The 24,559-nt window shown below is 42.8% G+C and overlaps 2 protein-coding genes across 3 annotated transcripts; both read left to right on the plus strand.

Moving 5' to 3' along the window:
• LOC135502506 (peroxidasin-like) lies at positions 1–24,559 on the plus strand. Of its 2 annotated transcripts, XM_064795412.1 has the most exons (9): positions 6,755–7,318; positions 7,589–7,939; positions 9,775–10,044; positions 12,462–12,734; positions 14,741–15,013; positions 17,020–17,289; positions 19,699–19,971; positions 21,884–21,974; positions 22,638–24,559. In XM_064795412.1, the coding sequence occupies exons 1-9, from the start codon at positions 7,225–7,227 to the stop codon at positions 22,771–22,773; spliced, it is 2,031 nt and encodes a 676-aa protein (XP_064651482.1). In that variant the 5' UTR covers positions 6,755–7,224; the 3' UTR covers positions 22,774–24,559. The 2 variants fall into 2 exon arrangements, with proteins under 2 accessions (XP_064651483.1, XP_064651482.1); XM_064795413.1 differs by lacking the exons at positions 6,755–7,318; positions 7,589–7,939 and adding an exon at positions 1–51.
• On the plus strand, positions 671–3,769 carry LOC135502497 (uncharacterized). Its single transcript, XM_064795397.1, has 3 exons — positions 671–776; positions 1,380–1,470; positions 2,960–3,769. Exons 1-3 carry the CDS (start codon positions 713–715, stop codon positions 3,600–3,602), a joined length of 798 nt encoding a protein of 265 aa, XP_064651467.1. The 5' UTR covers positions 671–712; the 3' UTR covers positions 3,603–3,769.

Genomic DNA, 24,559 nt, shown 5'->3' on the forward strand with positions numbered 1-24,559 from the left:
ATGATGCTGGATCTATGACAAGCATTGAACAGGATTTCAGCGTTGTATCCTGTGAGTATTATTTGCGTATTCTCGGTCGTTAGGTGAATTTGCCGCATACCTCGCAGTAAATTCAGGCCTAGACAAATACACGGTCAATTGTCAACTTTGCCTGAATTCCCATCTTCTGTCTTCTCAAAAGATTAGCAGGGCAAAGCTTCTTATCATCAACCTCAATATTTTCCAACCGTTTATGACGTTGTAAGACATCGCCGCCTGGATAGCGGAATTGTCAGCAGTCTACCTAGCCCATTATACAGGATGGGCCAGAAAAAACGCAACCGGATACTTCCAATTCCAGTGGGTTAAAACCCTTGTAACCAGTGGATGGGGAAATTTCTAGAAAAAGAATCCAAGATCGGGTCTCAGATTAGGGTTTCCGATTGTGCAGTGCATCATTCATTGCCCTCTGAACACTTTCTTTTCACCCACAGATTCTCCTGGGATAGACCCAGATGTGAAAATGAAGTATGACGTGGTAGGCGAGATGGGCAAGGAGGCATCATTCGAACTGTTCATCATCGCCGACCCGACTCCGGACACAACCGGTTACATCTGGTCCAAAGATGACGGCATACTGTTGAACTCATCGCGAAAATATGAAATTATTTCTGGGCCCAGGTCGAGCAAGTTGATAATCAGAAACGTCAAATCCTCCGATTATGGGAACTACATGTGTTCTGTGAAAACGAGTAGATTTCAAGTGAAGGTCTTCAAGTTTAGGCTTATCAAAGCAGGTGAGTTCTATTGAGCTGTGGGTGGATTCCCCACGAAGCTGGGTATAGTCAATGTTACCCAACCGAAACACGCTGTGAAATATGGAGGAAAGCTGTAAATTAAACATGCGGAAAAGGTCTGAATGAGTTCGGAAGATTTGAACACGTTCAGGGGCCGACCCTAGTGTCTATTTTTGCACACACCTCGCTTAATATTGGTTGTTTGGACGAGAGACCAAGTGGAAACGTGTGGCCAAAGGAAGCTGTTTTTCTTTCCAAAAAGCAGTCAATATGACACGCTCAAAACTTGGTGCGTCCAAGAAAAATCGATATCCGACCACTCCCATCTCAGGCGGGCCATTTTCAGGATGTCTCCCGTTAAAGTGAATTTTTCCCATTGCACCAACATAAAAATTCTTTTGGACACAGGTCGCGATCGTCAGTTACCTTGATCGGCTTTTTCGTCCCCAGGTTTTCGGTAACAGATAGAGAACTATGAATGCTGGAATGCACGTACGCAATGTGTTACAAAACCACTCGTGAGAAGACATACATCGTAGGACCTTTTTTGCTGCAATCCTATAGTTTACATAAAATTTCTTACATATCGTTTTTCCTTCACAGGTGTTGTTGATGTTAGCGGTCTGGTTGGAGTCGGAGTCAGAGCTGCAGTCATTGTAGCTATAGCCAGCGTCGGTGTGGCAATTGTTCTATGGTAAGCTATCTATAAATAAAGTCGGATACAAAAGCCTGTGGGTATAACGGTATGTTCGCTACATAAAGGGCATTTGCCAGATACGCAAGTACCACCTAGGGTCGAGGAATTTAACCAGCTGTACAATAGGTCTTCGCGGTTAACGACGGAGGCAAAAAGTATCCATACTGGTGACCCCGTGGTCACGGTTGTGATCCAAATATTACTGTACGGACGGTATTTTTAAAGTGGTTGCAAATCTCAGTAAATAATAATATATAGCACGTCGGTCTAGACGTTTTCCGATGAATGCGTGATGCCTAAAACATGTAGTGTACTCGTTACAGTAAAAAGGCTTTATTTATTTATTTATTTATTTAATCGTACATAATAGTACATTCAACAGAGTGCAGTGCTGTATTGTGCAGTGAGAAAAATAAATAGATGGAAGAACATTTTAAAAACAAGTTAGAAACAGGCAGCAAATGCCACAACTAATTACCAGTGATACTCAATTGAACTTGTTTATACAGATATTATATTGGCCATCAACAAATTATTCAGTCTCAGGTGTCTGTAAAATTTAGTTTACACATAAATCATTTAATATAGTATTAATCTCATCAAGATTAAAGAAATTGCGGTCTCTATTGTCTCTCGAACTTATCATATCTCTGATGACATTTGCCTTGTCTCTTAGAATGACTGTTGCATCATTTAAAAAAACAGTTTTATTTATAGAAATCTGTGTAACATCATATTTTGTAACACCCGCTTTTGCCCACACGGTATTGATGTTGTTAGCGACCTGTGAATTACTACCCTTAAGGGCCAACTGACCAATAATTCTTAGCAATGGGTTAGTGCTTCTTGCTATCCCACCAATGAATTTTAAGAAGCGCGTATGGAGTTGCAGTTCTGGGGGTAGGTCTTCACAGATGAGTGGGAGCAGATTAGAGTGTGTCAAATAGGACACATTATATAATTTCCTGACACATGTCCTCCAGGCGACGCAGAATCGATCAAGTTTTCTGGGGGTAATATATAGTGCCATTGCGAATGATTTGAATAACTTGTATTTTGTTACTGAGTGGCAATGTCCAAATTGAGCAACCAAAGTATTTACTCTAGAATACAAAACGTTGATGGCATTTTCAAGGTTTTTTCCATCACTATTCTCTCCAACAATATGACCAAGGTGAGTGGCCTTTAGATATATTGAACTAATGCATTAATTGATTAATTGATTCCTAAGTCCGGCTGTCCCGAGGCTGTACCACCCTCTTGGAAGCTCGTCAGCTGTGATATCTGCTTTTGATTTTAGTTAATTTAACGCGGAGTTTCCCCAAGGAGTTCCCGTTCTAAAGATAACTCGGCGCCGCAGGCGTAATATGGCCTAAAGCATGGCGGGTAATACCGACTTTACCTTATAAACGATGGCGTCGGTATGTGCAATCGACCCGCCAAAGGAAATATGTCAGATCTAGTAAAACTGTTTTTACTTCCGTAGGAAACGTGCACTGGTACGTCGGAGAAAGAGGCAGAGTAGACAACCCGCAAATGACACTGCAGATTACGATGATACGAGGGTTGTATTCACAACCCCCGGAAATATTTCTGTAAATGACGATATGGGGAGTGATGAGTACGAAAGTTATGCTTCTCAGCCCGAAAGCGCGGCCGGCCAAAACCCCGCAGAGCCCAGGATTACGGGGCACCACGTTCAAGAACACGGAGTCCTTGGGGATGCGCCTGCGTCCTCAGATAAGGACGAGGCTGCTTACGACTATCTGCAAAATTACACCGTGAAGCTACATGAATGTGTTTTAGGTCAGAAAACGATTCCTGCTCCCAAGGTGAATCGGGCAGATCCGGAGTATACTGTCCCTTACGAACACATGCAAAGGAGGCCAGAGTCAAAATACACATACAACGACTCACCAATCCTCTCACAGGGACAGCCAGACCGAAGCAAGGCCAAGTGTGATTCGAGACAAGTCGATGGAGCCGAATATTTGACTCCAACTCGCTCGAGTGACAATGCGTCTCACGTTAAGGAGTCACCATATGCACATCTAGAGCCAATGGAAACGATACAGTATTTAGATTTCACACAGCTGAGTCCGGAACAATTGATCGAGGTCGATTTATAATTTCAAAGGAGGAACATGGCCGTGTTCGTTCGTGGTTGTGATGGTTGTGGTATTGAAACGACCAGGGTTTTTGTTCATCAAGATCATCTTCGTTTTCTAATGACAACACTACCCCTGACTTCCCCAGGTTTTTATGTATGATCCAGTAGTTTTGTGTGTGAAGATCATGCCTGAAAGTATAGTTTTCATTCAACTTGTTATGCTAACATTGTGAGAACCATCTTTGTTTACATATTTTAGATATCAATTGGTTCTGACCATTTGGAGCGTTTTGATTGGTTGAAAGTTTGCTACTCCAGTTGTAATTTCCTGGAAGTTCTCACTCATGTTTTTGGGAGTAAAGATAAATTCAGCACATTATAGATAGATTATGTTATTAAAAGCCAGGTACCTTGGGTAATATCAATTGTAGGATGTATTGAGCATATTTCTATAACCTTGTGTGTAGTTAGGAAACTTTATTGAGTGTTTTATCCGAGTCTTTCAACCACCTTTACTCTGGTTTTATAGAGTTTCGCAATGCATTGTGGGTAAGCATCTTATTTGCATGCTGCTTTTTAAATGGCAGCACCCCTTTATTTGATCTGATGAGACAAGACCACTAATGAATATTCATAGGTTGGAGGGTCGAGGCCTATCAATTAGACGAGTGCATGTTTTTTACTCTCAAGTACATATTTGGAGAGGTATTGAAAAAATATTTGCTGTGGCAAGTCTACAGATATAAAGAAATTATTTGATGAAAAAATTAATTTCGAATTTTGCTAATTGGGTAATAGGGGGCGTGTTTTGAGTTTTTTCTGCCAGTTGGCTGAAAACAGTGGAAATATCAAAGTCTGTCTAATTTGTCGATTATAAAAAAATTTCCGTGGTCAATCACCAATTTCCATCGCACCAGTTACTCGCAAGACTAACCCGTATATCATATCCGAATTTCAGTTTCACTACTTGACGCGTTCTTTGATGCGTCGCGGTCAAACATTAACAATTTAACTGCTAAAAGGCTTAAAAAATCAATTGTGGTCTTGTCTCTGATTGACTTACGCCGCGATTAGACGCGAATCCATCAACTTGATGACCATGCTGTGATGCCAAAAACCTTCTGCGGCGGATGTTCAACATGCAGCTAAAACTCCTGCGTATTTCTCCTGCTTACTAGCTCAGTGGATCACTGGGGAGCCAGTATTGCACAGGTATTTAGAAATCGGTATCGAGTATCTTTCCTAACGGGGGTCGACTCACGTGCTTTCTTTCATGGAAACACTTTTCATAACTGGTGGTTGCTCACAGAGTAAGTCTGCAAAAGGGCCCAGTTCGTATCAAATTGCCTAAAATATTGTAGCGTTATACTCGCGTATATCACTCCAATATTCCGAAAATTATAAAACCGAATTTCTCCCTTTTTAGAGTCTTGCAAGCTGCCATTCAAGTTCTTTGTTCTGCCATGCTGTTTTCGGGTCAAACTCCCTGTGCTTTGCACTTGTATCTCTACGTGTATTGTGATGATGTTATGATTGTGCCATGCTGTTTGATAATATGTATTCTCACCACTGTATCTTTGAATGACCTTTATGTAACCAGGTGTGAGTGGGGTGTTTTCTTGAGGATAAATGTGTATAATGACATTGAGTCTCGCTGTTAGTTCTTGGGCCCAGACTTTTGAATTTCATTGGAGTGATCTCTACTGGATTGTGCGCATTTAGAGGACCGTGCTCGTGATAGTGTGAACACCAATTGCGAAGCTTGGAGATTTGCCAGCCTGTAGTGTCAGGCTGCGAAATGCGAAGGCAAACAGGCGTGACCTCAGAGTGACGTTAATTTATTTACGAAGATATACATGTTACCAAAAGGCAACACTTTCGAAATGAAAGGAAAAGCTAAGTGATCTCTATGCGTGATTCGTCTGTTGTTACATTGTTCATTTGGCGACTTGCCGTCCCGCTGAAGCACATGATCATTGCAGCCATTGTAATTTGGTAATTAGTCTATCTCTTTCGAGTTGGCCTATTCTAATGTTTGGCGTTGCATGCTTTTACAGTTTTGAAAATGCTGTTGTTATCACAGTAATTAATTTATTACCGAAGGGCCGAGATGACTGGTGTGATCATGGGGGAATTATATAAAGTGCTAAAAAGGCACTGTCATGCTTGAATAACGACGTGGAATGTTAGTTTTGTTGGTTTGTAAACATGATATTTGACACGTTTTGAAGCAACTCCTTTTCTTGATTTCCTAAGGTGGAATGACATGGCCGCATATCGTCTCAAATTCTGACATAACGCCGAAAAATATCAATAATACGAGTATGTAGGCGTCATTGGAAATGTTTAAAATCATAGAGCTGTCAAGACTATGCTCCTAGAAAGTTTGAAAAAAATTCCAGCATTGATTTTGTTTCAAATCGGGAAAAAATGTATATACATGTACATAGAATGTACAGCATAACTGGTACTTACAGGGCCCTGAGCGTGGCAAGATCTATAACATATAACATGGACCGCCCTTGTTCTATCTGCATGAGTAAGTGGAACCACGATTTCGGCTGATACCATTCGATAGAAGGACATTTGTGTCACTCGTCCCCCGAATGTGGAACACTCTGCCGATAGGCTTAAAAACTGCCAATAATATCGAAAGTTTCAAAACCTCACTCATCAATACATTCCTCTTTGAACGACACTTCAATGTTTGACTACGTATTTGTAAAACGTTGATTTCATGATAAAAAGGTGACTCTTTTGTCAAGCACTTTTGAACTTTGGTCACTTCTCAGTTGAAAGGGCGCTGTATCAAGTGTTATTTATCATATGATATCTGTACAATTCCATTCCTTACAATGTATACTTGTACTCATTGATTGGCCAATTTGATACATAGATAATGCTCATTGCTATAATTTGATAATAAATAGTTACATAAGCTTTGAAATTGTCGGAATTATTGCTCATCTATCATGTCCATTCTGTGGCAAGTATGGAAATTATATATAATAAGTGATCACGAGTTGAGAGTATATACATAATTATAAACAATTCCTTGAAACGATATATTATTCGCCAGTCCAATCAAACATCACATCATCTCATCATCTCATATTTAATTTCTATCACGGAAAGCTTTGTTCAAAAGACCATAGAGATTTAATCTGACCATTTGCAATGTTCACGATGGGCGGATTTTACCAGGCAGCCGGTCTCATCACGAGGAGGGCAATCTGATGACATCTAGTTACAACATTTAAGCCATACCACCAAGAATCAGCGCGTTCAACGAAAAGCTATCCTATATCGCTAAAGCTCATCTGGATCAACGAAGCTTTATTCCATACCGCCAGGAGTCATCGAGTTCAACAAAGCTTTATTCCATACCGCCAGGAGCCATCGAGTTCAACAAAGCTTTATTCCATACCACCAGGAGTCAGCGGGTTCAACGAACATTTAAGCCATACCACCAAGAATCATCGCGTTCAACGAAAATCTATGTCACATCGGCCAAGAGGCATCGGGTTCAACGAAACTTTATGCCATACCACCAGGAGTCATCACGTTTAAACGGACTTCAATCGGAGTAGAGAAAAATTATATTCGATATCAGGGTGGATATTGTGTACGCTTATTACTCTATGTTCGAAGTTAACGCCGAGCCATGTAGACATTTGATCGCAGTCTCAATGGCAATCATACCACTCCTGACACTTTTACTTCTCAAGTTTGGAGGTAAGTAATATATTGCGAGCATTTTCGAACAACCTACAAATTCAGCAGGTACAAAATATGAAAATTTGTTGACATACTAGTATAACCATGTATGCATAATAACTGCGCTACGGCATTGTGAATCGTCCCAACTACATATCAATTTTCCTTGACCACCAGTTATTACGAACAGCGTCCCCCTTTAAATATGTGGTGTTGTATTTGCCTGTGTTGTATTTGCCTGTATTTGCCTGTGTTGGGGAACATATCGTGTTTCTTATCTAATTTCAGGTGCTCTCGGGTTGATGGTGGTAACAAATACCCTAAGTAATTCACGACCACGCCTCGGCGAAACGATAACGCTCAACTGTACTGTGTCGTGTGGAGCCGGCAGCGTTATCGGGTGGTACATGTTCGCACATGATAGGAATGAAACAATACATTTGTCGAACGATTGTTCTGTTGTTGCAAAGGAGTATAAATCAAGATTAACAAACACTAAATGTGATTCGAGTGATGATAACTATAATCACATTTTTCAATTAAGTAATGTTCGAATTTCGGACCGAGGGTTGTGGTACTGTCAAGCCGTTGTCAATATCAACTGGGCTCGATCACGTAAGCTTGAATTGACTGTTTTAGGTAAGTTAAAAACAACACTTCTCATATCAAAGCAGCACTCAAATTTGCCCTTACTTCAGTTAAAATAATTCAGGCCTGGCCCAATACGCGGTCTACTGTCTTTAGCCAGCTGGCACCTTGGCCTCATTTCCCATTGTTCTCCTGTCATATCAAAGGGCTATCAGGCCAAATCTCCGTGGCATCAAACCCCCCCCCCCCCCACGAGCCAGCTTTCAAGGGGGTCGATTTGCTGAAACCACCCTCTTACGCTTTCTGTTGGGCTCTAGTAGGAATGATGAAGATGTTGATAAGCCGCCCAGTTGCCGACTACTGTCTCTTTCCTTGATTCCAGTTCCACCCCTCACCCCGACAGTCACAAATCCATCGCCAGTCAAAGTTGGAAAACTTCATACTAAGTTCAATTTACCCGCACAGTGCGATTTTTCTTATGCGCGAATGAAGTCTGTATGTGCTTAAAAACTAGGCTCTAAAATAAAAACGGGCGATCTTGGTATCATTCCTATCCTAGAAAGATTCCTTATCCCCTGATATCAATGGTTTGAACCCCTTGCTAGTGGAAGTATCCGGTTGCGTTTTTTTTTTCTCTCCAAAAATCCTCGATCCACTACACTGTGTATCGAGCCTATGTGCTACCTCGAAAAAAGCGACGGGAATTCCAGCCCAAACGCATTTAAGCATAAGCCATGATAAAAAACAAGAAAAACCCTCGGTGTAAAAATAGCTTGACGTCACGAGGCTAGCCAGCCAATCAGGCAATTGTTTCGTCAATCATTTTGCACTTCATACACTGCGTACAATCACACGTGTTCGTCATTCCTGCCGTATCATGTAGCCTTGCGCAAATAGTGCAACCAAATTGTTTTAAAAAGGCATGATATTGCTCAAAATTCTTGAAATCGGCCAAGTCAAGCAATGAGATGGCGCAGTGATACACTATTACTACCGGTACTCTGCTATCTGTCACGTAAAAAACCGTTGTCGCTGCTCTTGGCTCTTGGCTCTTGGCTCTCAGATTAGAGTGTCCCATTGTGCAGTGCATCCGATTATGCGAACTACACGTGCTCTGTGAAAACGAGTGGATTTCAAGTGAAGGTCTTCAAGTTTAGGCTTATTAAAGCAGGTGAGTTCTATTGAGCTGTGGGTTGATTCCCAACGAAGCTGGGTATACTCAATTTTACCCAACCGAAACACGCTGTGAAATATGGAGGAAAGCCGTAACTTATACATGCGGAAAAGGTCTGAATGAGTTCTGAAGATTGGAACACGTTCAGGGGCCGACCCTAGTGTCTATTTTTGCACACACCTCGCTTAATATTGATTGTTTGGACGAGAGACCAAGTGGAAACGTGTGGCCAAAGAAAACTGTTTTCCTTGCCCAAAAGCAGTCAATATGACACACCCCAAACTTGCTGCGTCTGAGAAAAATCGATATCCGACCACAGTCATCTCAGGCGGGCTATTTTCAAGATGTCTCCCATTAATGTCCAGCCTCGTTTTGGTATCACATTGGGTGGAACTGACATTTCCCCCCAAAAACCTCGGCGAGCAGTCTCGGTTATGGCCGATATTTTAGATTCACCCTCACGGTGTATGCATTGGTGAGACAACCAATACCTCCAGTTCCTATAACCCCACATAATATATTGGACTCATGTAGAAGTGCATCCTCGCATATAACGGACAGGTCTTTCCACTCCCAAGTCCAAGTTTTTGAGTATCAGATGACGAGACCCTTATTGCCGCCCTCTTACGCTTTCTATTAGGCTCTAGTAGGAATGATGAAGATGTTGATAAGCCGCCCAGTTGCCGACTACTGTCTCTTTCCTTGATTCCAGTTCCACCCCTCACCCCGACAGTCACAAATCCATCGCCTGTCAAAGTTGGAAAAACTGCAAAGTTCACCTGCAATGCCGAAAATGGAAGCGTCACGAAACCAGTCACGTACACGTGGACTAAAAATGGCGACACTGTGTCACCAGGGACCATTGAACCTGGTGCCCTGCTTTTCTCGCCCGCCAAGAAGAGTGATGCCGGGAAATATGTCTGTGTCGCGAAAAATGTTGCTGGATCTATGACAAGCATTGAACAGGATTTCGTTGTATACTGTGAGTAATCTTTGTGTATTCTCGGTCGTTAGGTGTGTTTGCCGCATACCACGCAGTAAATTCAGGCCTAGACAAATACACAGTCAATTGTCTCTAAAAGAAGTCAACAAGGCCTAAATTCCCATTGTTCTTCTGTCTTATCAATGGGTTATCAGGGCAAACCTTGTTATCATCGACCCCCATGAAACACCTTACAGGGTGTCGATAAGCCTAAACCAGCAAGGCATTCAACGTAATGATAGGATTGGCTACAGGCAATTTAAAGGACGATTCAGTCAACGATCCAGACCAGGAATATGTACATGTGTAATTGATATCAGTTCCCGTGTTATCTGATGCGTCGGTTTGGTTTACGCTGAGTGGCATATCTGCTGCAAGCAGGCCAGACTCTAATTAGGACACGCTCAATATAGCCATTCCGTGATGGAGAGGCATCCGTGATTGACTGGATAGCAATCCAAAAGAAACAAACCCAAGCATGTTGTCTGTTGGAAAACTAACTAGCTACTAGCTCATGCTGACCACATGGGCTCCATCCACCCATGGGTGAAAGATAAAAAATTTCATGAATATTATAAACCTATGGGGCTATGCTAACTAATCTAAGTGGACATTTGGGATATATTATCAATTAGGTATATGTACTAGTAACTTCAAACTCTACAATGAACTAACTTAACTAATGGTGAAAATGCCATAGCAACCACTACACCAATGCCTAACTGACACATGCATACTAGTGCAGGGTATACAGGATGTGCATCAAGGAAGTAGGTCATGTCCTGGATTTTTAACTCTGATTTGCAAAATGAGCACCAACAAAGTACTGATTTTACATCATGTGTGGTATATTTCAGTTTAAGATGACTATATTTTGATACGTTAGGACATTATGTACCCATGGATATCATACATCAACTGTCTTGAACTCTAAGCCTCACAGAACATGGCACCCGACATGTGTCTCTCAGCATGTTTGACCCCATCTATCAAGCCACTGTTTATTTGAAGATTTCTCAGAACTATTTTAATTTCAAGCCATCAGACCGCTTGCATCTGAAAGAAGGCATCATTATGTGCCAAAATGTGCATAGATACTGAGCTAATTGGCTGAGACCACGCTAAGACGACAGCTTTTTTCTGTTGATTGGCATTTTAGAACCCTGCCCCTCATGACTTTAACCAATAATATAGCAGAGACCAGTTGAGATATGAAATCAAAATTTTGCATACCATTAGTCAAGATATCAAGAGAGAGGCCTAGTGGATTTTTCACCCTCAAGGCTCTTTAAGCCTCCCAGAACACTGACGTCACGAGGCTAGCCAGCCAATAAGGCCATTGTTTCGTCAATCATTTTGCACTTCATACACTGCGTACAATCACACGTGTTCGTCATTCCTGCCGTATCATGTAGCCTTGCGCAAATAGTGCAATCAAACTGTTTTAAAAAGGCATGATATTGCTCAAAATTCTTGAAATCGGCCAAGTCAAGCAATGAGATGGCGCAGTGATACACTATTACTACCGGTACTCTGCTATCTGTCCCGTAAAAAACCGTTGTCGCTGCTCTTGGCTCTTGGCTCTTGGCTCTCAGATTAGAGTGTCCCATTGTGCAGTGCATCCGATTATGCGAACTACACGTGCTCTGTGAAAACGAGTGGATTTCAAGTGAAGGTCTTCAAGTTTAGGCTTATTAAAGCAGGTGAGTTCTATTGAGCTGTGGGTTGATCCCCAACGAAGCTGGGTATACTCAATTTTACCCAACTGAAACACGCTGTGAAATATGGAGGAAAGCTGTAACTTAAACATGCGGAAAAGGTCTGAATGAGTTCTGAAGATTGGAACACGTTCAGGGGCCGACCCTAGTGTCTATTTTTGCACACACCTCGCTTAATATTGATTGTTTGGACGAGAGACCAAGTGGAAACGTGTGGCCAAAGAAAACTGTTTTCCTTGCCCAAAAGCAGTCAATATGACACACCCCAAACTTGCTGCGTCTGAGAAAAATCGATATCCGACCACAGTCATCTCAGGCGGGCTATTTTCAAGATGTCTCCCATTAATGTCCAGCCTCGTTTTGGTATCACATTGGATGGAACTGACATTTCCCCCCAAAAACCTCGGCGAGCTGTCTCGGTTATGGGCGATATTTTAGATCCGCCCTCACGGTGTATGCATTGGTGAGACAACCAATACCTCAAGTTCCTATAACCCCACATAATATATTGGACTCATGTAAAATTGCATCCTCGCATATAACGGACAGGTCTTTCAACTCCAAAGTCCAAGTTTCAAGTCTCAGATGACGTGACCTTTATGGCCGCCCTCTAACGCTTTCTATTAGGCTCTAGTAGGAATGATGAAGATGTTGATAAGCCGCCCAGTTGCCGACTACTGTCTCTTTCCTTGATTCCAGTTCCACCCCTCACCCCGACAGTCACAAATCCATCGCCTGTCAAAGTTGGAAAAACTGCCAAGTTCACCTGCAATGCCGAAAATGAAAACGTCACGAAACCAGTCACGTACACGTGGACTAAAAATGGCGACACTGTGTCACCAGGGACCACTGAACCTGGTGCCCTGCTTTTTTCGCCCGTCAAGAAGAGTGATGCCGGGAAATATGTCTGTGTCGCGAAGAATGATGCTGGATCTATGACAAGCATTGAACAGGATTTCAGAGTTGTATCCTGTGAGTATTCGTTGTGTATTCTCGGTCATTACGTCTGTTTGCCGCATACCTCGCAGTAAATTCAGGCCTAGACAAATACACGGTCAATTGTCTCCAAACCTGGCCTGATTTCCCATCATCTGCCTTATCAAAAGGTTAGCAGGGCAATCACTATCATCAACCTCAATATTTTGCAACCGTTTATGACGTTGTAAGACATCGCCGCCTGGATAGCGGAATTGTCAGCAGTCTACCTAGCTCATTATACAGGGTGGTCCAGAAAAAACGCAATCGGATATTTTCACTACCAATGGATTAAAACCATTGTAACCAGTGGATTGGGAAATTTCTAGAATAAGAATGATAACAAGATCGACGTACCGATTCTGTTCAGCAAGGTTGGAGTCCCTTGGCCAGGTTCAATGCAGAAAAACAGAACGCTTCTGTTGTAGGTTACAAACATATCTGTGGTGTGCTGTGCCTGGCCATGACCTTTACTCAGTTGCAAATGGTCACCAGGAACCTTGTCAACGTTATCTCATATCAGTATCATTACCTAACATTTCATCCACCTACTTCATACTAAGTTCAATTTACTCGCACACTGCGATTTTTCTTATGCGCGAATGAAGTCTGTCTGTGCTTAAAAACTAGGCTCTAAAATAAAAACGGGCGATCTTGGTATCATTCCTATCCTAGAAAGATTCCTTATCCCCTGATATCAATGGTTTGAACCCCTTGGGAGTGGAAGTTGGTTGCATTTTTTTTTCTCCAAAAAGCCTCGATCCACTACACTGTATGTCGAGCCTATGTGCTACCTCGAAAAAAGCGACGGGAATTCCAGCCCAAACGCATTTAAGCATAAGCCATGATAAAAAACAAGAAAACCCCTCGGTGTAAAAATAGCTTGACGTCACGAGGCTAGCCAGCCAATCAGGCCATTGTTTCGTCAATCATTTTGCACTTCATACACTGCCTACAATCACACGTGTTCGTCATTCCTGCCGTATCATGTAGCCTTGCGCAAATAGTGCAATCAAATTGTTTTAAAAAGGCATGATATTGCTCAAAATTCTTGAAATCGGCCAAGTCAAGCAATGAGATGGCGCAGTGATACACTATTACTACCGGTACTCTGCTATCTGTCCTGTAAAAAACGGTTGTCGCTGCTCTTAGCTCTTGGCTCTTGGCTCTTGGCTCTCAGATTAGGGTGTCCCATTGTGCAGTGCATCCGATTATGCGAACTACACGTGCTCTGTGAAAACGAGTGGATTTCAAGTGAAGGTCTTCAAGTTTAGGCTTATCAAAGCAGGTGAGTTCTGTTGAGCTGTTGGTGGATTCCCCACGAATCTGGGTATACTCAATTTTACCCAACCGAAACACGCTGTGAAATATGGAGGGAAGCTGTAACTTAAACATGCGGAAAAGGTCTGAATGAGTTCTGAAGATTGGAACACGTTCAGGGGCCGACCCTAGTGTCTATTTTTGCACACACCTCGCTTAATATTGATTGTTTGGACGAGAGACCAAGTGGAAACGTGTGGCCAAAGAAAACTGTTTTCCTTGCCCAAAAGCAGTCAATATGACACACCCCAAACTTGCTGCGTCTGAGAAAAATCGATATCCGACCACAGTCATCTCAGGCGGGCTATTTTCAAGATGTCTCCCATTAATGTCCAGCCTCGTTTTGGTATCACATTGGGTGGAACTGACATTTCCCCCCAAAAACCTCGGCGAGCAGTCTCGGTTATGGCCGATATTTTAGATTCACCCTCACGGTGTATGCATTGGTGAGACAACCAATACCTCCAGTTCCTATAACCCCACATAATATATTGGACTCATGTAGAAGTGCATCCTCGCATATAACGGACAGGTCTTTCCACTCCCAAGTCCAAGTTTTTGAGTATCAGATGACGAGACCCTTATTGCCGCCCTCTTACGCTTTCTATTAGGCTCTAGTAGGAATGATGAAGATGTTGATAAGCCGCCCAGTTGCCGACTACTGTCTCTTTCCTTGATTCCAGTTCCACCCCTCACCCCGACAGTCACAAATCCATCGCCTGTCAAAGTTGGAAAAACTGCCAAGTTCACCTGCAATGCCGAAAATGAAAACGTCACGAAACCAGTCACGTACACGTGGACTAAAAATGGCGACACTGTGTCACCAGGGACCACTGAACCTGGTGCCCTGCTTTTTTCGCCCGTCAAGAAGAGTGATGCCGGGAAATATGTCTGTGTCGCGAAGAATGATGCTGGATCTATGACAAGCATTGAACAGGATTTCAGAGTTGTATCCTGTGAGTATTCGTTGTGTATTCTCGGTCATTACGTCTGTTTGCCGCATACCTCGCAGTAAATTCAGGCCTAGACAAATACACGGTCAATTGTCTCCAAACTTGGCCTGATTTCCCATCATCTGCCTTATCAAAAGGTTAGCAGGGCAATCACTATCATCAACCTCAATATTTTGCAACCGTTTATGACGTTGTAAGACATCGCCGCCTGGATAGCGGAATTGTCAGCAGTCTACCTAGCTCATTATACAGGGTGGTCCAGAAAAAACGCAATCGGATATTTTCACTACCAATGGATTAAAACCATTGTAACCAGTGGATTGGGAAATTTCTAGAATAAGAATGATAACAAGATCGACGTACCGATTCTGTTCAGCAAGGTTGGAGTCCCTTGGCCAGGTTCAATGCAGAAAAACAGAACGCTTCTGTTGTAGGTTACAAACATATCTGTGGTGTGCTGTGCCTGGCCATGACCTTTACTCAGTTGCAAATGGTCACCAGGAACCTTGTCAACGTTATCTCATATCAGTATCATTACCTAACATTTCATCCACCTACTTCATACTAAGTTCAATTTACTCGCACACTGCGATTTTTCTTATGCGCGAATGAAGTCTGTCTGTGCTTAAAAACTAGGCTCTAAAATAAAAACGGGCGATCTTGGTATCATTCCTATCCTAGAAAGATTCCTTATCCCCTGATATCAATGGTTTGAACCCCTTGGGAGTGGAAGTTGGTTGCATTTTTTTTTCTCCAAAAAGCCTCGATCCACTACACTGTATGTCGAGCCTATGTGCTACCTCGAAAAAAGCGACGGGAATTCCAGCCCAAACGCATTTAAGCATAAGCCATGATAAAAAACAAGAAAACCCCTCGATGTAAAAATAGCTTGACGTCACGAGGCTAGCCAGCCAATCAGGCCATTGTTTCGTCAATCATTTTGCACTTCATACACTGCCTACAATCACACGTGTTCGTCATTCCTGCCGTATCATGTAGCCTTGCGCAAATAGTGCAATCAAATTGTTTTAAAAAGGCATGATATTGCTCAAAATTCTTGAAATCGGCCAATTCAAGCAATGAGATGGCGCAGTGATACACTATTACTACCGGTACTCTGCTATCTGTCCTGTAAAAAACGGTTGTCGCTGCTCTTAGCTCTTGGCTCTTGGCTCTTGGCTCTCAGATTAGGGTGTCCCATTGTGCAGTGCATCCGATTATGCGAACTACACGTGCTCTGTGAAAACAAGTGGATTTCAAGTGAAGGTCTTCAAGTTTAGGCTTATCAAAGCAGGTGAGTTCTGTTGAGCTGTTGGTGGATTCCCCACGAATCTGGGTATACTCAATTTTACCCAACCGAAACACGCTGTGAAATAAGGAGGGAAGCTGTAACTTAAACATGCGGAAAAGGTCTGAATGAGTTCTGAAGATTGGAACACGTTCAGGGGCCGACCCTAGTGTCTATTTTTGCACACACCTCGCTTAATATTGATTGTTTGGACGAGAGACCAAGTGGAAACGTGTGGCCAAAGAAAACTGTTTTCCTTGCCCAAAAGCAGTCAATATGACACACCCCAAACTTGCTGCGTCTGAGAAAAATCGATATCCGACCACAGTCATCTCAGGCGGGCTATTTTCAAGATGTCTCCCATTAATGTCCAGCCTCGTTTTGGTATCACATTGGGTGGAACTGACATTTCCCCCCAAAAACCTCGGCGAGCAGTCTCGGTTATGGCCGATATTTTAGATTCACCCTCACGGTGTATGCATTGGTGAGACAACCAATACCTCCAGTTCCTATAACCCCACATAATATATTGGACTCATGTAGAAGTGCATCCTCGCATATAACGGACAGGTCTTTCCACTCCCAAGTCCAAGTTTTTGAGTATCAGATGACGAGACCCTTATTGCCGCCCTCTTACGCTTTCTATTAGGCTCTAGTAGGAATGATGAAGATGTTGATAAGCCGCCCAGTTGCCGACTACTGTCTCTTTCCTTGATTCCAGTTCCACCCCTCACCCCGACAGTCACAAATCCATCGCCTGTCAAAGTTGGAAAAACTGCAAAGTTCACCTGCAATGCCGAAAATGGAAGCGTCACGAAACCAGTCACGTACACGTGGACTAAAAATGGCGACACTGTGTCACCAGGGACCATTGAACCTGGTGCCCTGCTTTTCTCGCCCGCCAAGAAGAGTGATGCCGGGAAATATGTCTGTGTCGCGAAAAATGTTGCTGGATCTATGACAAGCATTGAACAGGATTTCGTTGTATACTGTGAGTAATCTTTGTGTATTCTCGGTCGTTAGGTGTGTTTGCCGCATACCACGCAGTAAATTCAGGCCTAGACAAATACACAGTCAGTTGTCTCTAAAAGAAGTCAACAAGGCCTAAATTCCCATTGTTCTTCTGTCTTATCAATGGGTTATCAGGGCAAACCTTGTTATCATCGACCCCCATGAAACACCTTACAGGGTGTCGATAAGCCTAAACCAGCAAGGCATTCAACGTAATGATAGGATTGGCTACAGGCAATTTAAAGGACGATTCAGTCAACGATCCAGACCAGGAATATGTAATTGATATCAGTTCCCGTGTTATCTGATGCGTCGGTTTGGTTTACGCTGAGTGGCATATCTGCTGCAAGCAGGCCAGACTCTAATTAGGACACGCTCAATATAGCCATTCCGTGATGGAGAGGCATCCGTGATTGACTGGATAGCAATCCAAAAGAAACAAACCCAAGCATGTTGTCTGTTGGAAAACTAACTAGCTACTAGCTCATGCTGACCACATGGGCTCCATCCACCCATGGGTGAAAGATAAAAAATTTCATGAATATTATAAACCTATGGGGCTATGCTAACTAATCTAAGTGGACATTTGGGATATATTATCAATTAGGTATATGTACTAGTAACTTCAAACTCTACAATGAACTAACTTAACTAATGGTGAAAATGCCATAGCAACCACTACACCAATGCCTAACTGACACATGCATACTAGTGCAGGGTATACAGGATGTGCATCAAGGAAGTAGGTCATGTCCTGGATTTTTAACTCTGATTTGCAAAATGAGCACCAACAAAGTACTGATTTTACATCATGTGTGGTATATTTCAGTTTAAGATGACTATATTTTGATACGTTAGGACATTATGTACCCATGGATATCATACATCAACTGTCTTGAACTCTAAGCCTCACAGAACATGGCACCCAACATGTGTCTCTCAGCATGTTTGACCCCATCTATCAAGCCACTGTTTATTTGAAGATTTCTCAGAACTATTTTAATTTCAAGCCATCAGACCGCTTGCATCTGAAAGAAGGCATCATTATGTGCCAAAATGTGCATAGATACTGAGCTAATTGGCTGAGACCACGCTAAGACGACAGCTTTTTTCTGTTGATTGGCATTTTAGAACCCTGCCCCTCATGACTTTAACCAATAATATAGCAGAGACCAGTTGAGATATGAAATCAAAATTTTGCATACCATTAGTCAAGATATCAAGAGAGAGGCCTAGTGGATTTTTCACCCTCAAGGCTCTTTAAGCCTCCCAGAACACTGACGTCACGAGGCTAGCCAGCCAATAAGGCCATTGTTTCGTCAATCATTTTGCACTTCATACACTGCGTACAATCACACGTGTTCGTCATTCCTGCCGTATCATGTAGCCTTGCGCAAATAGTGCAATCAAACTGTTTTAAAAAGGCATGATATTGCTCAAAATTCTTGAAATCGGCCAAGTCAAGCAATGAGATGGCGCAGTGATACACTATTACTACCGGTACTCTGCTATCTGTCCCGTAAAAAACCGTTGTCGCTGCTCTTGGCTCTTGGCTCTTGGCTCTCAGATTAGAGTGTCCCATTGTGCAGTGCATCCGATTATGCAAACTACACGTGCTCTGTGAAAACGAGTGGATTTCAAGTGAAGGTCTTCAAGTTTAGGCTTATTAAAGCAGGTGAGTTCTATTGAGCTGTGGGTTGATTCCCAACGAAGCTGGGTATACTCAATTTTACCCAACCGAAACACGCTTTAAAATATGGAGGAAAGCTGTAACTTAAACATGCGGAAAAGGTCTGAATGAGTTCTGAAGATTGGAACACGTTCAGGGGCCGACCCTAGTGTCTATTTTTGCACACACCTCGCTTAATATTGATTGTTTGGACGAGAGACCAAGTGGAAACGTGTGGCCAAAGAAAACTGTTTTCCTTGCCCAAAAGCAGTCAATATGACACACCCCAAACTTGCTGCGTCTGAGAAAAATCGATATCCGACCACAGTCATCTCAGGCGGGCTATTTTCAAGATGTCTCCCATTAATGTCCAGCCTCGTTTTGGTATCACATTGGATGGAACTGACATTTCCCCCCAAAAACCTCGGCGAGCTGTCTCGGTTATGGGCGATATTTTAGATCCGCCCTCACGGTGTATGCATTGGTGAGACAACCAATACCTCAAGTTCCTATAACCCCACATAATATATTGGACTCATGTAAAATTGCATCCTCGCATATAACGGACAGGTCTTTCAACTCCAAAGTCCAAGTTTCAAGTCTCAGATGACGTGACCTTTATGGCCGCCCTCTAACGCTTTCTATTAGGCTCTAGTAGGAATGATGAAGATGTTGATAAGCCGCCCAGTTGCCGACTACTGTCTCTTTCCTTGATTCCAGTTCCACCCCTCACCCCGACAGTCACAAATCCATCGCCTGTCAAAGTTGGAAAAACTGCCAAGTTCACCTGCAATGCCGAAAATGAAAACGTCACGAAACCAGTCACGTACACGTGGACTAAAAATGGCGACACTGTGTCACCAGGGACCACTGAACCTGGTGCCCTGCTTTTTTCGCCCGTCAAGAAGAGTGATGCCGGGAAATATGTCTGTGTCGCGAAGAATGATGCTGGATCTATGACAAGCATTGAACAGGATTTCAGAGTTGTATCCTGTGAGTATTCGTTGTGTATTCTCGGTCATTACGTCTGTTTGCCGCATACCTCGCAGTAAATTCAGGCCTAGACAAATACACGGTCAATTGTCTCCAAACTTGGCCTGATTTCCCATCATCTGCCTTATCAAAAGGTTAGCAGGGCAATCACTATCATCAACCTCAATATTTTGCAACCGTTTATGACGTTGTAAGACATCGCCGCCTGGATAGCGGAATTGTCAGCAGTCTGCCTAGCTCATTATACAGGGTGGTCCAGAAAAAACGCAATCGGATATTTTCACTACCAATGGATTAAAACCATTGTAACCAGTGGATTGGGAAATTTCTAGAATAAGAATGATAACAAGATCGACGTACCGATTCTGTTCAGCAAGGTTGGAGTCCCTTGGCCAGGTTCAATGCAGAAAAACAGAACGCTTCTGTTGTAGGTTACAAACATATCTGTGGTGTGCTGTGCCTGGCCATGACCTTTACTCAGTTGCAAATGGTCACCAGGAACCTTGTCAACGTTATCTCATATCAGTATCATTACCTAACATTTCATCCACCTACTTCATACTAAGTTCAATTTACTCGCACACTGCGATTTTTCTTATGCGCGAATGAAGTCTGTCTGTGCTTGAAAACTAGGCTCTAAAATAAAAACGGGCGATCTTGGTATCATTCCTATCCTAGAAAGATTCCTTATCCCCTGATATCAATGGTTTGAACCCCTTGGGAGTGGAAGTTGGTTGCATTTTTTTTTCTCCAAAAAGCCTCGATCCACTACACTGTATGTCGAGCCTATGTGCTACCTCGAAAAAAGCGACGGGAATTCCAGCCCAAACGCATTTAAGCATAAGCCATGATAAAAAACAAGAAAACCCCTCGGTGTAAAAATAGCTTGACGTCACGAGGCTAGCCAGCCAATCAGGCCATTGTTTCGTCAATCATTTTGCACTTCATACACTGCCTACAATCACACGTGTTCGTCATTCCTGCCGTATCATGTAGCCTTGCGCAAATAGTGCAATCAAATTGTTTTAAAAAGGCATGATATTGCTCAAAATTCTTGAAATCGGCCAATTCAAGCAATGAGATGGCGCAGTGATACACTATTACTACCGGTACTCTGCTATCTGTCCTGTAAAAAACGGTTGTCGCTGCTCTTAGCTCTTGGCTCTTGGCTTTTGGCTCTCAGATTAGGGTGTCCCATTGTGCAGTGCATCCGATTATGCGAACTGCACGTGCTCTGTGAAAACAAGTGGATTTCAAGTGAAGGTCTTCAAGTTTAGGCTTATCAAAGCAGGTGAGTTCTGTTGAGCTGTTGGTGGATTCCCCACGAATCTGGGTATACTCAATTTTACCCAACCGAAACACGCTGTGAAATATGGAGGGAAGCTGTAACTTAAACATGCGGAAAAGGTCTGAATGAGTTCTGAAGATTGGAACACGTTCAGGGGCCGACCCTAGTGTCTATTTTGCACACACCTCGCTTAATATTGGTTGTTTGGACGAGAGACCAAGTGGAAACGTGTGGCCAAAGAAAACTGTCTTCCTTGCCCAAAAGCAGTCAATATGACACGCCCCAAACTTGCTGCGTCTACGAAATATCGATATCCGACCACTCCCATCTCAGGCGGGTCATTTTCAAGATGTCTTCCATTAATGTGAGTATTTCCCATTGCGCCGACATAAAAATTCTTTTGGACACAGGTCGCGACCGTCTGTTACGTCTCGTACCTTGATTGGCTTTTTCGTCCCCAACGTTTCGGTAGCAGATAGAGAACTATATATGCTGGAATGCACGTACGCAATGTGTTACAAAACCACTCGTAAGAAGACATACATCGTAGGATTTTTTTTGGTGCCATCCAATATTTTACATAAAATTACCTATATATCGTCGTTGGTACTTTTTCCTTCATAGGTGTTATTGATGATGGCCTTCTGGTTGGAGTCGGAGTCGGAGCTGCAGTCATTGTAGCGATAGCCAGCGTCGGTTCGGTCATTGTTCTACGGTAAGCTATCTATAAATAAAGTCGGATACAAAAGCCTGTGGGTATAACGATATGTTCGCTACATAAAGGGCATTTGCCAGATACGCAAGTACCACCTAGGGTCGAGGAAACTAACCATCTGTACAATAGGTCTTCGCGGTTAACGACGGAGGCAAAAAGTGTCCATACTGGTGACCCCATGGTCACGGTTGTAATTCAGATATTACTGTACGAGGCGTATGTCGTTCCCCTCAAGCAGACGGTATTTTTTAAGTGGTTGCAAATCTCAGTGAATAATAATATATAGCAAGTCGGTCTAGACGTTTCCGATGAATGGGTGATGCCTAAATCATGTAGTGTACTCGTTACAGTAAAAAGGCTTTAGATATATAGAACTAATGCATTAATTGATTAATTGATTCCTAAGTCCGGCTGTCCCGAGGCTGTCCCACCCTCTTGGAAGCTCGTCAGCCGTGATATCTGATTGTGATTTTAATTAATTTAAAGCGGAGTTTCCCCAAGGAGTTCCCATTCTAAAGATAACTCGGCGCCACAGGTGTAATATGGCCTAAAGCTTGGCGGGTAATACCGACTTTACCTTATAAACGATGGCGTCGGTATGTGCAATCGACCCGCCAAAGGAAATTTGTAAGATCTAATAAAAGACTGTTTTTACTTCCGTAGGAAACATGCACTGGTACGTCGGAGAAAGAGGCAGAGCAGACAACCTGAAAAGGACACTGCAGATTACGATGATACGAGGGTTGAATTAACAACACTCGAGAAAATGTCTGTATATGACGATATCGGGAGTGATTAGTACGAAAGTTATGTTTCTCACTGGGCAACCCGTTCCAGAACATGGAGTACCTGGGAATGCGTCTGCGTCCTCAGATGAAGACGACGATGTTTAAGAATATGTGCACAGTTACACGACCTTGAAGCAACACGACTGTAGGTATTTCAGGTCAGAACACTATTCCTGCTCCGAAGGTGAATCGGGCGGATCCGTAGTATACTGTCCATTACGAACACATGCAAAGGAGGCCAGAGTCAATATACACATACAACGACTTACCAATCCTCTCACAGGGACAGCCAGACCGAAGCAAGGCCAAGAGTGATTCTAGAGAAGTCGATGGAGCCGAATATTTGACTCCAACTCGCTCGAGTGACAATGTGTCTCACGTTAATGAGTCACCATATGCACATCTAGAGCCAATGGAAACGATACAGTATTTAGATTTCAGACAGCTGAGTCCGGAACAATTGATAGAGGTCGATTTATAATTTTAAAGGAGGAACATGGCCGTGTTTGTTCGTGGTTGTGATGGTGGTGATACCAATACCGACGTACAGGTGGCGCCTGCATAACCTGATGTATATTTTTGCCATTATCGTTTTATATACTATCGTATTTTATACATGTATTGTAAGGCGTAAATATGAAAAATAGCGTATACTGGATTACTATATACAGTCGAAAAGAATCTGGCAACCCTGGTGGTGGAGAGGGACACCAGTTGGCACAACTTTCATGGCGACATAAGAGACACATGCTAATGATAAAGTGTTCCTTTATTTAAAATGTTCCGCGAAGCTTTTGTGTATACTTTCACATGTAATCTGCAGCACAGTCTACATAAGAATTATGTAAAATATGCCTCTATGCCGTGTTTGAATTATGGTGTTCATCAAATTTCAGTGTTTCCATACAACAGACAGATGGAGAAACAGTGACTTTTCAATAGGGGAAAACAGAGAAACACTTGTCAATCTATCTTTCAGCTTTCCCAAACAATGAGGGGAACACTCGGAAATACAAACACTCAACAACTGAAATAACAAGTTTGAAAATATCCGTAAAACATCGTTCGAACTGTCGGTCAGGAATCTTTAATTTGGAAATACTATTGAATATAAAACTGCGTCGCTCTCATCCAAATCGGGAGAAACACTCTCCGAGAAGAAGTCAACATTCGACAAGACACAGTGCTTGGAGACCCTGTTGTAGGAGAATGACATACAGGCTTCCTTCTTCTCGCAGTTCCAAGCGCAGTCGAGTTTAAACTGGTACTCCTGTTCTTCGAGGCGATACACGGCAGGGATGGTTCCATTCGCGTACTTCTTAAATGTTGAATCTTAAACAACGGACGGGTAGATATAAAATGAGAATGAAGAATGGAACGAAAACAGTGGATTATGTCAATCATATCTAATCGATTGAAAAAGGAAATAAACACATTACTGGTATATGTCTTGTTTGAATTGAAGTAACGAAGCATCAGTTCGTATCGTTGAACAATAATTGACGAAAGCCACCACGAACAGCACATCTAGGAACTACATCATTGGAAGATTGTTAGAGAGATTCTATTCATAGACAGATCTTGTGTAGCATTGTTTAATGATGGACAAAAAAGTGCATGTTGTATCGCCTAGGGCTAGAGCAGTCTGTTATGGGCGAGTAAAGACACTAAGAATATATCAGCCAAGCCGTATGTACACTCCGGACTCAGTGGACCGGCCTCGTATTGTCACTCATGTGAGTGACGATCAAGATGACGAGATGGACTGCCCTGGGAGTCTCTACGTACCCTGTGGCT

The sequence above is a fragment of the Lineus longissimus genome, chromosome 18, assembly GCF_910592395.1.
Source record: "Lineus longissimus chromosome 18, tnLinLong1.2, whole genome shotgun sequence".
Taxonomy (NCBI): Eukaryota; Metazoa; Nemertea; class Pilidiophora; order Heteronemertea; family Lineidae; genus Lineus; species Lineus longissimus.

Excerpts from the sequence above, each read along its gene's own strand:
- LOC135502497 (XM_064795397.1), top strand. The coding sequence starts at position 713 with ATGTGTTCTGTGAAAACGAGTAGATTTCAAGTGAAGGTCTTCAAGTTT. Across the intron at positions 777-1,379 it reads GTTTAGGCTTATCAAAGCAG|GTGTTGTTGATGTTAGCGGT; the intron begins GTGAGTTCTATT and ends TTTCCTTCACAG. Across the intron at positions 1,471-2,959 it reads GGTGTGGCAATTGTTCTATG|GAAACGTGCACTGGTACGTC; the intron begins GTAAGCTATCTA and ends TTACTTCCGTAG.
- LOC135502506 (XM_064795412.1), top strand. The coding sequence starts at position 7,225 with ATGTTCGAAGTTAACGCCGAGCCATGTAGACATTTGATCGCAGTCTCA. Across the intron at positions 7,319-7,588 it reads TTTACTTCTCAAGTTTGGAG|GTGCTCTCGGGTTGATGGTG; the intron begins GTAAGTAATATA and ends ATCTAATTTCAG. Across the intron at positions 21,975-22,637 it reads GGTTCGGTCATTGTTCTACG|GAAACATGCACTGGTACGTC; the intron begins GTAAGCTATCTA and ends TTACTTCCGTAG.